This window comes from Podarcis liolepis (genome assembly GCF_965112155.1).
Source record: "Podarcis liolepis genome assembly, chromosome: 18".
Lineage (NCBI taxonomy): Eukaryota > Metazoa > Chordata > Lepidosauria > Squamata > Lacertidae > Podarcis > Podarcis liolepis.
Window position 1 is genome coordinate 4,220,416 of NC_139572.1, and position 15,819 is coordinate 4,236,234.

Below are 15,819 nucleotides of genomic sequence, written 5' to 3' on the forward strand. Positions count from 1 at the left end.
GCAGAGGGGAAGTTCCCAGGCTAGTGTTCTTTTCTTCTTTTGTTCCTTAATTACTTGAGGGATATCTTGAGTGATTTCTTGAGTGATATTCTGAGTACCACTTAGGTGGGTCATTAGGTGTGGATTAGTTGCTAAAGCCTTCGTGTCTTGACCTCTTGAATTTGTGAAGAGTTTTTCTGGGAAGATGGCTGTACTGCACTTAGTTGTGCTTTGGCTTGGCTTCGTGTATAGGGGCGAGCTGTGGTTTTGTGCCCTGTGCCAGCCAGATCTGTGTAGGGATTGCAGGGGGGTGCAGCATCCGGAGGTGCCACTATGGTTTGGTTACTGGATGGTGTCTGTAATTTATCTGTGGAGAGGGTCTGGGTTTGGGTCTGGTGTGGTTGATTGGTGGTGGCGTTCTGTGTGCCTCTGGATCTGGTGTCGGTTTTTGTGGGGAGGGCTAATTTCCAGATGTCTGGCAGGCGGGACGTGTCGTCACGCTTGTTCATGTTGTGAGGGTGTTTCTCTATCTCGATGGCTTCCATGATTATTCTCTTGTGGTGATGTTCCATGTTAAAGAGCAATTTGGAATCTGCAAAATTAATTTCGTGTCCTGTTTCTTTCATGTGTTGGAAAAGAGAGGAAGATTTTTCTTCTTTTTTGACGGCATTCTTGTGTTCTGCGATACGTGCATTTATTCGTCTGTTTGTTTGTCCAATGTACGTGGCTGGGCAGACTTTGCAGGGTATTTCATAGACCCCTTGGTTTTCCAACTGGATTTTATCTTTGGGGTTTCTGAGGATATTGGCTATTTTTTGGTTGGTGCAAAAGGCTGTTTTGATATTGTGTTTATGGAGGATTTTGCTAATTTTATCTGTAGTGCCCTTGATATAAGGAAGGAGGGCCATGCCATTGTTTTCTTCCGTGTCTTGGTTTTTGGGGGGTGTAATCCAAAAAGAAACACCCCCCAAAAACCAAGACACGGAAGAAAACAATGGCATGGCCCTCCTTCCTTATATCAAGGGCACTACAGATAAAATTAGCAAAATCCTCCATAAACACAATATCAAAACAGCCTTTTGCACCAACCAAAAAATAGCCAATATCCTCAGAAACCCCAAAGATAAAATCCAGTTGGAAAACCAAGGGGTCTATGAAATACCCTGCAAAGTCTGCCCAGCCACGTACATTGGACAAACAAACAGACGAATAAATGCACGTATCGCAGAACACAAGAATGCCGTCAAAAAAGAAGAAAAATCTTCCTCTCTTTTCCAACACATGAAAGAAACAGGACACGAAATTAATTTTGCAGATTCCAAATTGCTCTTTAACATGGAACATCACCACAAGAGAATAATCATGGAAGCCATCGAGATAGAGAAACACCCTCACAACATGAACAAGCGTGACGACACGTCCCGCCTGCCAGACATCTGGAAATTAGCCCTCCCCACAAAAACCGACACCAGATCCAGAGGCACACAGAACGCCACCACCAATCAACCACACCAGACCCAAACCCAGACCCTCTCCACAGATAAATTACAGACACCATCCAGTAACCAAACCATAGTGGCACCTCCGGATGCTGCACCCCCCTGCAATCCCTACACAGATCTGGCTGGCACAGGGCACAAAACCACAGCTCGCCCCTATACACGAAGCCAAGCCAAAGCACAACTAAGTGCAGTACAGCCATCTTCCCAGAAAAACTCTTCACAAATTCAAGAGGTCAAGACACGAAGGCTTTAGCAACTAATCCACACCTAATGACCCACCTAAGTGGTACTCAGAATATCACTCAAGAAATCACTCAAGATATCCCTCAAGTAATTAAGGAACAAAAGAAGAAAAGAACACTAGCCTGGGAACTTCCCCTCTGCCCAGAACTTTTGAGGCAATACACCACACCCCTCTACAGTATTTATAGGAACTCAAACACTGAGATCCCGCTCTGTTCCAGTAACAAGAAGCCGAAAGCACCAGCCTGAAGATGACGAGTGAGACCTCGTCGAAACGTCGCCTAGACACCCCAACTTTTACACGGGAAGACACCCGAGGACACCAAAACCTGCATATATATATATATATATATATATATGCTTTCGTAGATTTTCACGGGTATAGGAATGCAGGTTTTGGTGTCTTCGGGTGTCTTCCCGTGTAAGAGTTGGGGTGTCTAGGCGACGTTTCGACGAGGTCTCACTCGTCATCTTCAGGCTGGTGCTTTCGGCTTCTTGTTACTGGAACAGAGCAGGATCTCAGTGTTTGAGTTCCTATAAATACTGTTGAGGGGGTGTGGTGTGTAGCCTCCAACGTTCTGGGCAGAGAGGAAGTTCCCAGGTTAGTGTGCCTTTTCTTCTTTTGTTCCTTAATTACTTGAGGGATATCTTGAGTGATTTCTTGAGTGATATTCTGAGTACCACTTAGGTGGGTCATTAAGTGTGGATTAGTTGCTAAAGCTTTCGTGTCTTGACCTCTTGAGCTTGTGAAGAGTTTTTCTGAGAAAAAAAGGCACACTAACCTGGGAACTTCCTCTCTGCCCAGAACGTTGGAGGCTACACACCACACCCCCTCAACAGTATTTATAGGAACTCAAACACTGAGATCCTGCTCTGTTCCAGTAACAAGAAGCCGAAAGCACCAGCCTGAAGATGACGAGTGAGACCTCGTCGAAACGTCGCCTAGACACCCCAACTCTTACACGGGAAGACACCCGAAGACACCAAAACCTGCATATATATATATATATATATATATATATATATATATACACATACAGTGGTGCCTCGCAAGACGAAAAGAATCCGTTCTGTGATTCTCTTCGTCTAGCGGTTTTTTCATCTTGAAAAGCAAGCCCATTGACGGATTAGCGGATTAGCGCTATTAGCGGCTTTTAGCGGCTTTTAGCGGCTTATCTGCTGATCGAATCAGCTGATAAGCGGCTTAGAAAAAGGGGGGGGGAACCCACAGGAACTCGCAAGACATTGTCGTCTTGCGAAGCAAGCCCATAGGAAATTCGTTTTGCGAAGCACCTCCAAAACGGAAAACTCTTTCGTCTAGCGAGTTTTCCGTCTTGCGAGGCATTCGTCTTGCGGGGCACTACTGTATATATAAATTTATTTAATCGTTTTTTCGATAGACACCAACCACAAAAACCACACACAACAAAAACCACAATAACACTAATAATACAGTTTAACAATTCAGATTTGAGTACTGCTCTATACCTATAACGACACCCTTTTAACAATATTTCCCAACCTCTCCTCCCCCTACTTCCCGCCTTATCGCCTAAGTATTCCTTCCAGATTTCTTCGTATTTATCCATTCTTAATTTGCGTCGATGTGCAATCCGTTCGTAGGCAACTAGTCTGTCCATATTGTCAATCCATGTGTTCAATGGGATATTTTTGCGGCTCTTCCAATTCATCAAAATAAGGGTTTTTTTGCTTCTAATATGGCACGATACATCCATTTATTTATTTTTACCCCTTGTAATCTCCGTTTCCAGTGTGTGTGTGTGTGTGTGTGTGTATATATATATATATATATATATATATATATATATATATATATATATATATACACACACCGTATTTTTCGCTCTATAGGACGCACTTTCCCCCCTCCAAAAATGAAGGGGAAATGTGTGTGCGTCCTATGGAGCGAATGCAGGCTCCTTGGCTTCAGCGATAGCAACGCGAAGCCTCCGAAGCGCAGAGGGAGCGCTCCCTCTGCGCTCCGGAGGCTTCGCGTTGCTTTCGCTGAAGCCTGGAGAGTCTGCTCTTTGAGGCTGGCGGTGGGGGAAAGCAGTGCTTCCCCCGATCTCCAGCCCCAGAGGATCGGGGGGGCAGCGGGAAGGTGCACGGCGTTTCAGTCCCTTCTCCCTCCTGGTTGAAAAGCCCGCAGGAGTCGCGTGCGGTGGGGGAATTTCGCCACCTCCCGCAAAAGCAGGGAGAAGGTCTTGGAGGAGCGCACAGGCTGCGTGTAGCCTGTCCGCTGCTCCCAGAGCTGTGTGGGGGGGTCATATTTCCCCCCTTGATTTCCCCCCCCCCCTGAAAACTAGGTGCGTCCTATGGGCCGGTGCGCCCTATAGGGTGGAAAATACGGTGTGTGTGTGTGTGTGTGTGTGTGTATCTGGCGGTTCCCTCATTGCGAGAAGCCAAGTTACAGGGAACCAGACAGAGGGCCTTCTCGGTAGTGGCGCCCGCCCTGTGGAACGCCCTCCCATCAGATGTCAAAGAGATAAATAATTACCTGACATTCAGAAGACATCTTAAGGCAGCCCTGTTCAGGGAAGTTTTTAATATGTAACGCTGTACTGTTTTTAACACTGATTGGGAGCCGCCCGGAATGGCTGGGGAAACTAATAATACTAATAATAATAATAATAATAATAATAATAATAATAATAATTATTATTATTATTATTATATATATATATGGGGGAGGCGGGTGCTGCTGCCAAAATATCAGGACAGAAAAAAGGCGGTTGAACTATGGAACTCACTGCTAGGTGAGCTCAGGTGCCTTCTAAAAATTGGATAGACGTTTATTTCCTTGATGACTGATGGGAGGGCTTTTCACGGGGAGGGCAGGTGTGGCGACTGAAATATTGAAACAGACACTTGCTTCTCTTTCCTCCTTCCCCAGAGTTCCTTAGCGCTGTCCAACGGGGAGCGAATGCGAGCCATTTCGGAGTATCTGAACAGCAGCAAAAAGAGGAAAACGGAGGAGAAGGAATACGCCACAGACTACGTACGGCTGGCTAGGTTTGGGGGCTTGGGGAATGGGAAACTAGGCACACACCGCAGTGTACATAACAGTGACAATTGCAGTGGTACCTTGGTTCTCAAACTGAATCCGTTCCGGAAGTCCGTTCCAAAACCAAAGCGTTCCAAAACCAAGGCGCACTTTCCCATAGGAAGTAATGCAAAATGGATCAATCCGTCCCAGACTTTTGAAAACAACCCCTAAATCAGCAATTTAACATGAATTTTACTATCCAACAAGACCATTGATCCCTAAAATGAAAGCAGTAATCCATGTGCTGTACAGTGGTACCTCAGGTTGAGTACTTAATTTGTTCCGGAGGTCCGTTCTCAACCTGAAACTGTTCTTAATCTGAAGCACCACTTTAGCTAATGGGGCCTCCTGCTCCTGCCGCGCCGCCGGAGCACGATTTCTGTTCTCAACCTGTAGCAAAGTTCTTAACCTGAAGCACGATTTCTGGGTTAGCGGAGTGTGTAACCTGAAGCGTATGTAACCCGAGGTACCACTGTACAGTGGTGCCTCGCAAGACGAAATTAATCCGTTCCGCGAGTCTCTTCGTCTTGCGGTTTTTTCGTCTTGCGAAGCACGGCTATTAGCGGCTTAGCGGCTTTAAGAAAAAGGAAACAAACTCGCAAGAACTCGCAAGACGTTTCGTCTTGCGAAGCAAGCCCATAGGGAAATTCGTCTTGCGGAACGACTCAAAAAACGGAAAACTCTTTCGTCTTGTGCATTTTTCGTCTTGTGAGGTATTCGTCTTGCGAGGTACCACTGTACTATAAAATAAATAAGACACTATTGTAGATGATAAAAATTAAAATCATTTTTTTTTCTTACCTGCACTGACGATAGTCATTGTTTACATGGGGGGCTTTTATCCATTTCCGCAGTCACATAATCAATCAATCAATCAGTAGCTGAACGGGGTTCCACACAGCCACGAAAACAAATAAACCGAAAAAGCCCCCAAAACGCAAAATAAATAGCAAAAACAAAAGCGCCCAACTTAATCCATTCCGGAAGTCCGTTTGACTTCCGAAATGTTCGAAAACCAAGGCGCGGCTTCCAGGCACCCTGGAAACAATAGCCGACAGCCACACCGGACATTTGGCTTCCGAAAAACGTTTGAAAACCAGAACACTTCCAGGTTTTTGATGTCTGGGAACCAAGGCGTTTGAGAACTAAGGTGCCGCTGTATTTGCACATTTATTGGAAGTATTTAGTTTAAGGAATTCACAGAGCTGGTTTTGGGGAAGCCTCCCATAGCTTTCGTTTCCCCTCTTTTCTTTACAGGGCAGCGATGGAGACAAGAGCGAAGAAAATTTGGTGGTTGACGAGCTTTGTGTGCGTATAATAGAACTTGTCGCGGGCGTATAGATATTTCCAAGTTAATGACAGTAGGCTATGATCTGTGGGTTAAACCACAGAGGCTAGGACTTGCCAATCAGAAGGTCAGCGGTTCGAATCCCCGCGACGGGGTGAGCTCCCGTTGCTCGGTCCCAGCTCCTGCCCACCTAGCAGTTCGAAAGTACGCCAGTGCAAGTAGATAAATAGGTACCACTCCGGCGGGAAGGTAAACGGCGTTTCCGTGCGCTGCTCTGGTTCGCCAGAAGCGGCTTAGTCCTGCTGGCCACATGACCCGGAAGCTGTACGCCGGCTCCCTCGGCCAATAAAGCGAGATGAGCGCCGCAACCCCAGAGTCGGCCACAACTGGACCTAATGTTCAGGGGTCCCTTTACCTTTACTATGGTCTTTATGGGCGTTTCCTGCGTTCAGGCAGACTTCTGAACCGTTGAAGAAAAGCTTGCCCTATAGCCAATATCCAAGGCAAGAAAAGAAGTCACAGTTTAGAAACTAATGATCGAGAAGCATCCAAAAAAATTGTCATGGAGGAAGGGGAAGTTGTGAAGCAATGCACCTGCAAATAAACAAGGAATTAAACATGCAAATAAGGGACCCATGTGACGCTGTGGGTTAAACCACAGAGCCTAAGGTTTGCCGATCAGAAGGTCGGTGGTTGACGGGGTGAGCTCCCGTTGCTCGGTCCCTGCTCCTGCCAACCTAGCAGTTCGAAAGCACAAAGTGCAAGTAGATAAATAGGTATCACTCCAGCAGGAAGGTAAACAGATGATCCCCAGGGCTAGCTGGCTGAATTGGTCCTACTTGGGCCAGCGAGGAGGCCAGGGGAGAATTAGCTGTGGGGTCTCAGAGCGGGTGATCTTCATAAAAGGGAAGAGAAAGGAAATAAAAGATCAGGCTGGATTCAAATTAAACTAGAAGGGGGTTAGTCCCGCTTCACAAGCCGAAGCCTGTTTTGCACGTTCCGTGCACCAATATTGGCTGCTGAGAATTTTGTTTGAGGTTTGCAGAAAGCAGATATCTGAACAGGAATTATTTACCGTGTTTTTCGCTCTATAAGACGCACCAGACCACAAGATGCGCCTAGTTTTTGGAGGAGGAAAACAAGAAAAAAAATATTCTGAATCTCAGAAGCCAGAACAGCAAGAGGGATCACTGCGCAGCGAAAGCAGCAATCCCTCTTGCTGTTCTGGCTTCTGGGATAGCTGCGCAGCCTGCATTCGCTCCATAAGACGCACAGACATTTCCCCTTACTTTTTAGGAGGGGAAAAGTGAGTCTTATAGAGCAAAAAATACCGTAGTTGTAAAGGACCTCTGATACCTGTCTGTTTGTCTCTCTCTCTCTTTCTGTGTGTCTGTTTCTGTTTTCCCCATACCAGGATCCCTCCTCGCCCCACAGCGTCAATTCCTTCTCCTCCCGGGAAAACGGTGTTGATAAAATCTCCCTGCAGAGGAAAGAATCCATGCAGCTTAGTCCAGCATCTTGCAGTTCCTCCCCACCCCGGATCACCAAGGAGGTGGTCACGGTACGTGTGTAATTTCGGGGGATCTATGCCTTTCTGCGTTCAGGGGATCCAGGGAGCGTTTTGGGGGGGAGCCCCGACAATTGAGGCACAGAGCAGCCCGTTCTCGTCCTCTTTCCACGAAAGTCTTGGCTTTGTTTGATGGGTTTTGTACATTTATATGCCGCTTAGAGTAGGAAAACGACCTCGCAGGTAAACTGGTCCCGAGTTGCGAAGAGCTTTACACACTGATAGTGACACCTTGAACCTTGAAAACATCAAAAAAGTCTAGCAGAGCTGGTCGGAACAGGTCCTTCAGATGTTTGGAGCTTACCATGTTTGGTGCCTCCAGCTAATGATTATGTTATATTTATAATATAATAAATTTGCTTCCATCAAATTACGAAGCCACAGTAAACCTTAAAAACTTCCCTGTACAAGGCTGCCTTCAGGTGTCTTCTAAAAGCCCTTGCCATTGTTTATTTCCTTGACATCTGATGGGAGGGTGCCACTACCGAGAAGGCCCTGCCACCTCACGTCATAGCTGCCAACCGTCCCATATTTGGCGGGAAAGTCCCTTATCCCAGCGCCGTGTCCCGCTGCTGTCCCTTATTGATGATGTCCCTTAAATTCCCCGGGTTTCAAAGGAAGCAGCTCCTCTCCCTCCCTCCCTGCCGGCCAGGGAGGAGGGAGGCTCCAGCTGTGTTGCTTGGCTGCGTTGCTCACCCAGTAAGGAGTCTAAGAACAACTGGGGGGTGGAGCTTGCATGCCTTGTGCCGATCAAATCGGCCGCGTTGCCTGGGGACTCGCCTTTGCTCAGCGCTTCCCAGCGGAGAGGTGACGGTGGTTTTCCTTGCTGCATCCCCTTTGCCGGGTTGCTGTGCTGTGGGAACCACCGCTTGAGGCTTCGTTTGGCTGCTGGTTGACTAAAATCCCTTATTTTGGATGCTGATCCCTTATTTTCGAGGCTGCTGGTCCCTTATTTTCAAATCTGTAAGTTGACAGCTATGCCTCACGTCTCGCAGAGACACAACCACCAGAAGACACACACACCCCGAGGTAGACTTCAGTTGTTGTCGTGGTTTTTTCTTCTTTTAAGAGTGGAAAGGACTTTGTCCGCTCTCCCCGAGCTTCTCTGAGAAAGGGATGGGGGCAGAGGTGTAAATAAATGAAATTAAAGCAGTAATACCTTCCAGGTAGAGAAAGCGGGCACCCCCGGTTTGAAGTCCAGCACCCCGACTTCCCAAGGCGAAGGGACGGCGCCGGGATCCTCCAGCAGTAGCACGCCACAGCTCCGTCCAGGGGTCACAAAGCAGACGGTGGAATCTCTCGGTAATTTGGGGGAGATCGGAAGCGGGTCTGTGATTTGGGCGGGGCAGAGTGGGGAGGTGTGTGAACTGCTGTCAAACTGGCCTTCAAGTCCTTTTGGCTTTTTCTTGCTATAGAAATAAGGTTGTAAGGCTGTCGTCACGCTGCAGTTCCTGCGGCCGCCAGTAGGGGGCCACTCCAACTCCAGTGTGATAAGCAGCAGGCAGGAGAGAGAGAAAGCAAGCAGGGCAGCGAGCCCAGGCAAACTTTTTAATGGAGGCGGAGGCACTGCGAAGCTTGCAGAGCCGCTGTGTGCCTCACAGAGCAGCAAAAGAGCGTCACAAGAACAGCTTGCTAAACTGCTGTGTGAAGCACTCGCCAAATTAAACCTCGCTGCGGACATGTTTAATGGAGTGCTTATTATTATATCCTAATAATCCACTAGGGACGCGGGTGGCACTGTAGGTTAAACCACAGAGCCTAGGATTTGCCGATCAGAAGGTCGGCGGTTCGAATCCCCGCAACGACGGGGTGAGCTCCTGTTGCTCAGTGCCTGCTCCTGCCAATCTAGCAGTTTGAAAGCACGTCAAAGTGCAAGTAGATAAATAGGTACCGCTCCGGCGGGAAGGTAAACGGCGTTTCTGTGCGCTGCTCTGGTTCGCCAGAAGCGGCTTAGTCATGCTGGCCACATGACCCGGAAGCTGTATGCCGGCTTCCTCGGCCAATAAAGCGAGATGAGCGCCGCAACCCCAGAGTTGACCGCGACTGGATGGACCTAATGGTCAGGGGTCCCTTTACAGCATACAGCTTCTGGGTCATGTGGCCAGCATGACTAAGCCGTTTCTGGCACACCAGAGCAGCGCACGGAAACGCCGTTTCCCTTCCCGCCGCAGTGGTACCTATTTATCTACTTGCACTTTGACATGCTTTCGAACTGCTAGGTTGGCAGGAGCAGGGACCGAGCAACGGGAGCTCACTCTGTTGCAGGGATTCAAACCGCTGACCTTCTGATCGGCAAGTCCTAGGCTCTCTGGTTTAACCCACAGCGCCACCCGCATCCCATCCCTTTACCTTTATCTCTCATCTATTCCTTGATCCTTTTCTTCCACTTCAGCCCTGAGCCTGCGAAATCCACTCACGGTCCAGAGCTCCTACCAAGCCGCCTTCAACGTGGCGCATGCGTCTGTCAACGGCGACATGGCGAGCGCGGGGCCTTATGCGGGGCTGCACCTGGTAACCCCCCAGCTCAATGGGGCGGCGGTCGTGGGGGCCGCCAGCTACGGGCGCTCCCCTCTGGTGAGTATTTGAGCCATTGGGGCTTTGGGAAACGAGAGAGGGCTGCGCTATGCTGAGCCAGACCATTGCTCCATCTAGACCAGTGCTGCCTACACAGGTTGGCAGCATCTTTCCAGCATTTCAGGCAGGGGGAATGTGCTCGGCCCAGCCTATAGATGCTGTGGATTGAGACTGCCAATGAGCCATCGCGCTTCCTCAAAGCAAAATGCAAGGTTCTAGTCCTCAAGTTTCTGAACGAAAGCTAAGTCTGACCCGAGTCGAAGCCCATCTAGACCAGTGCTGCATACACTGGCTGGCAGCAGCTATCCAGCCTTTCAGGTGCCAGGCTTAGCTGAACCCAGAGATGCCAGGGAGTTGCACCCAGGACCAGCTGAAGACTGGCCACTCTGCCACTGAATTAAAACCTTCCACCTAAAGCTGGAAAGTGTCTAGTCTTCATGGTTGTGAAATCGAGGGCGGATTGAAGTAGCAGCAAATGATTTATTTATTGAGAAGTGGGAAATAGCCATCTCTTCCTGGGAAGATGTCTTTTTGGTTATCCTGCATTTGTAATTACAGATAGGTAGCCGTGTTGGTCTGCCATAGTCAAAATAAAAAAATTCCTTCCAGTAGCACCTTAAAGACCAACTAAGTTAGTTCTTGGTATGAGCTTTCGTGTGCATGCACACTTCTTCAGATACACTGAAACAGAAGTTGCCAGATCCTTCTATATAGTGAGAAGGTGGGGAGGGGTATTACTCAGAAGGGTGGTGGGAATGGGAGATTGGCAGATAGCTGAGATGAGCCTGTTGAAGCTGCTGAACTGCAACTCATTACCAGACTTAAAACCATGGAGAGACCTGGTCTGAACAAAGACATTGGATTCTTATCTCATTATACATGACTAAGCCATTTTTCACCTTCTCACCCCTTGCCTTTTCCTGTAAGACCTATTGCAGTCGTTAAGAGTCGTCAACAGGCTCATCTCAGCTATCTGCCAATCTCCCATTCCCACCACCCTTCTGAGTAATACCCCTCCCCACCTTCTCACTATATAGAAGGATCTGGCAACTTCTGTTTCAGTGTATCTGAAGAAGTGTGCATGCACACGAAAGCTCATACCAAGAACTAACTTAGTTGGTCTTTAAAGTGCTACTGGAAGGATTTTTTTTATTCTGCGTTTGTAAGAAACTGATCTCTCGGCGTGGTGGCTCTTTGACACTCTCTGCTTATTTCGGCACCAGCTGAAAACATTTCCCCGCCTGTTCAAGCCCATAGCAGGTGTGTAGAATATTGGCCTGTGTTCCAATCTGGTTTTGTAGCTTGTCATAGAACTGTAGAGTTCTATGCCTGCAAGGGACGCGGGTGGCGCTGTGGGTTAAACCACAGAGCCTAGGACTTGCCAATCAGAAGGTCGGCGGTTCGAATCCCCGTGACGGGGTGAGCTCCCGTTGCTCGGTCCCTGCTCCTGCCAACCTAGCAGTTCAAAAGCATGTCAAAGTGCAAGTAGATAAATAGGTACCACTCTGGCGGGAAGGTAAACGACATTTCCGTGTGCTGCTGTGGTTTGCCAGAAGCGGCTTAGTCCTGCTGGCCACATGACCTGGAAGCTGTATGCCGGCTCCCTCGGCCAATAAAGCGAGATGAGCGCCGCAAGCCCAGAGTCGGCCACGACTGGACCTAATGGTCAGGGGTCCCTTTACCTTTATGCCTGTAGTGCAGGAATCCTGCGCTGCTGGGTCGCTGCTTCAAATTATTATCTGGATCTTTTAACCGTCGCTGCGACGAACTCCCTTCCCCGATGCTCTCGCAGAACCAGGAGAGGAATGAAAAGAGTATAGGAGAGGTTGATTGACGCATGCACAGTCAAAAATTGCTTGGTAAAAAAACCCCTGGAAAGGAGGGAACTATGTGGAGATGGGCGCTTCCCGTCCTCCCGACTGGTTTCCATGGAGAAATCATAGAATCATAGAGTTGGAAGAGACCCCAAGGGCCACCGAGTCCAACCCCCTGCCAAGCAGGAAACACCATCAGAGCACTCCTGACATATGGTTGTCAAGCCTCTGCTTAAAGACCTCCAAAGTAGGAGACTCCACCACACTCCTTGGCAGCAAATTCCACTGTCAAACAGCTCTTACTGTCAGGAAGTTCTTCCTAATGTTTAGGTGGAATCTTCTTTCTTGTAGTTTGGATCCATTGCTCCGTGTCCGCTTCTCTGGAGCAGCAGAAAACAACCTTTCTCCCTCCTCTATGTGACATCCTTTTATATATTTGAACATGGCTATCATATCACCCCTTAACCTCCTCTTCTCCAGGCTAAACATGCCCAGCTCCCTTAGCCGTTCCTCATAAGGCATCGTTTCCAGGCCTTTGACCATTTTGGTTGCAGCCAGAGATGAGCTGCTCCGCCCATTAGGCCATGACGCTCCGCCAAGTCTGCGTTTTTGCCAATAAAGAGTTTGCTCCCACTTTGAGTCAGTGTCGGCTGGCTTTGTGAAACTCACGTTGCTTCCTGTTAACCAAAGCAAATCATCTCCTCTGGTCTGACCAGGTCGCCTACGACCCTCACTCTCACCTGCGGGTCCCGGGATTGTCGACAGGGATGCAGACAGGTGTGGCTTCAGCAAAGCCGTAAGTGATGGCGTGGGGGTCTGTGCGCGCAGCAAGGGCCGAATTTGGGGATTGAGGAGGGTGGCGTCCCACGGCCGAGCCTCGAAAGCAAAGCAACGATGGCAATAAACGGTGTCTAAAAATCTCCCCCTTTGTGTTCCCGTGTCTGAGCCTCTGAAGCTAACAGATAATAATAATAATAATAATAATAATAATAATAATAATAATAATTTATTATTTATACCCCACCCATCTGGCTGGGCTTCCCCAGCCACTCTGGGCAGCTTCCAACAAACACTAAAATACAATAACCTATTAAACATTAAAAGCTTCCCTAAACAGGGCTGCCTTCAGATGTCCTCTAAAAGTTTGGTAGTTATTTTTCTCTTTGACATCTGGTGGGAGGGCGTTCCACAGGGCGGGTGCCACCACTGAGAAGGCCCTCTGCCTGGTTCCCTGTAACTTGGCTTCTCGCAGGGAGGGAACTGCCAGAAGGCCCTCGGCACTGGACCTCAGTGTCCGGGCAAAATGATGGAGGTGGAGACACTCCTTACTGGACCGAGGCCATTTAGGGCTTTAAAGGACAGCCCCAACACTTTGGATCGTGCTCTGAAATGTACTGGGAGCCAGTGTAGGTCTTTCAAGACCGGTGTTATATGGTCTCGGCGGCCACTCCCAGTCCCCAGTCTAGCTGCTGCATTCTGGATTAGTTGTAGTTTCCGGGTCACCTTCAAAGGTAGCCCCACGTAGAGCGCATTGCAGTAGTCCAAGCGAGAGATAACCAGAGATAAGCCCTTGTGTGGACAGTTCTGTGTTTGGGTTTTTTGGGGGGTGGCAGAGAGGCCTGGAACGGAGTTTACTGGAAAAGGGCTTGGCCGGCAGGGCAGGAGAGGCCTAAACCGCAACAGCGTTTTGCAAGGTCTCCCTTGTTTGGTAAAGAACTTTTCCTTAAGTCGTGCTGTTATTTAGTTCAATGGCGGCAAAGATTTTAGGGGAACGGCATTTCACGGCACCTTCCTATCCCCCTGGAGGGAGGCCTCACCCCACAGGGAATGGCGGTCCGGGGTCTTTTGGCCATTCCGTTCGCACCCAAAGCCTTCTTCCCGCTTCCCCCGCAGAGCGTACTCCTTCCACGTCAGCTCCGACGGGCAGATGCAGCCGGTGCCCTTCCCGCCCGACGCCCTCATCGGCTCGGGCATCCCTCGCCACGCCCGCCAGCTCCACACCCTGACGCACGGAGAGGTGGTCTGCGCAGTCACCATCAGCAATTCCACGCAGCACGTCTACACGGGGGGCAAAGGCTGCGTGAAGGTGTGGGACGTGGCCCAGCCGGGCGCAAAGACCCCCGTGGCGCAGCTGGACTGCCTGGTACGTATGTGTGTGTGTGTGCGCACGCTGGTTTGCGTGACTCGGTTTCCCTGGCACACCCCTAGAGTCTCCCAGGACTTGGGTGCCCTCGTGGTCCTTGCAAGATGGTTTTGTATTGCGGTTGACGTTTTTATTGCTTCCTGTCTTTTAAAAGAAATATATCACCATCATTCCTTCTAGCACTGATCTTTGGGGGTGAGTGCCAATCATTTCTCATTCAAAAATGGCACTTTCCATGTGCGGGGGGGGGGGGCAAAGGGTCAACCCGCTAAAAATTAAATCAGCTAATGAGGGATAGGCCTAGAATTATGACTTTCTGTTTGGGGTCAGGTCAGAGAAAGAGGACACGGAATGGACTCTCTGACAAAGGGTGTGGCTGGCAGGCTGGAGCCCTGAGCAGGATCACTCCATTTGCAATTTTATATTCTAACCTAGAGTAAGCCTTAAGCTGCTTAAAGGCTGGAATGGGGAGTATCTGGAGTGGGGTCAGGTGTGTGGGGGGGGGAGTGGACATGGAATGGAGTCTCTGACAAAGGTTGTGGCTGGCAGGCTGCAGCCCTGAGCAGGATCACTCCACCTGCAATTTTATTTTCCAAGTGTGACTTAATAAACCTTTTGCCTCTTCGGTTGGTCTACGATTCAGACGTGTGGGATATTTCTGTGCTGTGTGAGCTATTTCTATCGCTTATGAAAGAAACTGGGAATATCGCCATTCCCTCTACAGTCAAATCTTGAATGCCTTGCAAGTCGAACCTTTCGGCTCCCGAACTCCACAAACCTGTTCTGGTTTGCGAACGTTCTTTGGAACCCGAACGTCTGACGGGGCTTCCGATTGGAGCTTCCTGCAGCCAATCAGAAGCCGCACTTTGGTTTCCGAATGTTTTGGAAGTCGAACGGACTTCTGGAACGGATTCCGTTTGACTTCTGAGGTACAACTGTATTTGCGATTTTCAGGGGTGAGCGCTGATCGTTTTTGCCATTCCAAACAGCGCCAGACGCTTCCTTAAACCTCTTCCTCCCTTGCCACAGAACCGGGACAACTACATCCGGTCGTGCAAGCTCCTCCCCGACAGCAGAAGTCTGATTGTGGGCGGGGAGGCCAGCACCCTGTCCATCTGGGACCTGGCGGCGCCAACTCCCCGGATCAAGGCGGAGCTGACGTCCTCTGCCCCGGCCTGCTACGCCCTCGCCATCAGCCCTGATGCCAAGGTCTGCTTTTCCTGCTGCAGCGATGGCAACATCGTGGTCTGGGACCTCCAGAACCAGACCCTTGTTAGGTGAGTGTTACCTGCTGGCAGTCTGTCCAAGGAGGCGGGCGGGTGTGGAGGACTCTCTGGTCCTGAATGGGGCAACTGTGCCCCTGAAGGACCAGGTGCGCGGCCTGGGAGTCATTTTGGACTCACAGCTGTCCATGGAGGCGCAGGTCAATTCTGTGTCCAGGGCAGCTCCATCTGGTATGCAGGCTGAGACCCTATCTGCCCATGGACTGCCTGGCCAGAGTGGTGCATGCTCTGGTTATCTCCCACTTAGACTACTGCAGTGTGCTCTACGTGGGGCTACCTTTGAAGGTGACCCGGAAACTGCAACTAATCCAGAATGCGGCAGCTAGACTGGGGACTGGGAGCGGACACCAAGACCACAT

At 49.5% G+C, this 15,819-nt stretch overlaps 1 protein-coding gene across 3 annotated transcripts in view; it reads left to right on the forward strand.

Moving 5' to 3' along the window:
* Nucleotides 1-15,819, forward strand: part of LOC310697284 (transducin-like enhancer protein 1) — a 50,590-nt gene that overhangs the window by 29,209 nt on the left and 5,562 nt on the right. For all 3 annotated transcript variants that reach the window (XM_083483752.1, XM_083483751.1, XM_083483753.1), the window contains 8 exons: nt 4,639-4,743; nt 6,049-6,099; nt 7,494-7,640; nt 8,813-8,948; nt 10,039-10,220; nt 12,751-12,830; nt 13,928-14,177; nt 15,207-15,454. In XM_083483752.1, coding sequence (XP_083339878.1) covers nt 4,639-4,743; nt 6,049-6,099; nt 7,494-7,640; nt 8,813-8,948; nt 10,039-10,220; nt 12,751-12,830; nt 13,928-14,177; nt 15,207-15,454 — 1,199 coding nt within the window. The remainder of the gene's footprint in view (nt 1-4,638; nt 4,744-6,048; nt 6,100-7,493; nt 7,641-8,812; nt 8,949-10,038; nt 10,221-12,750; nt 12,831-13,927; nt 14,178-15,206; nt 15,455-15,819) is intronic.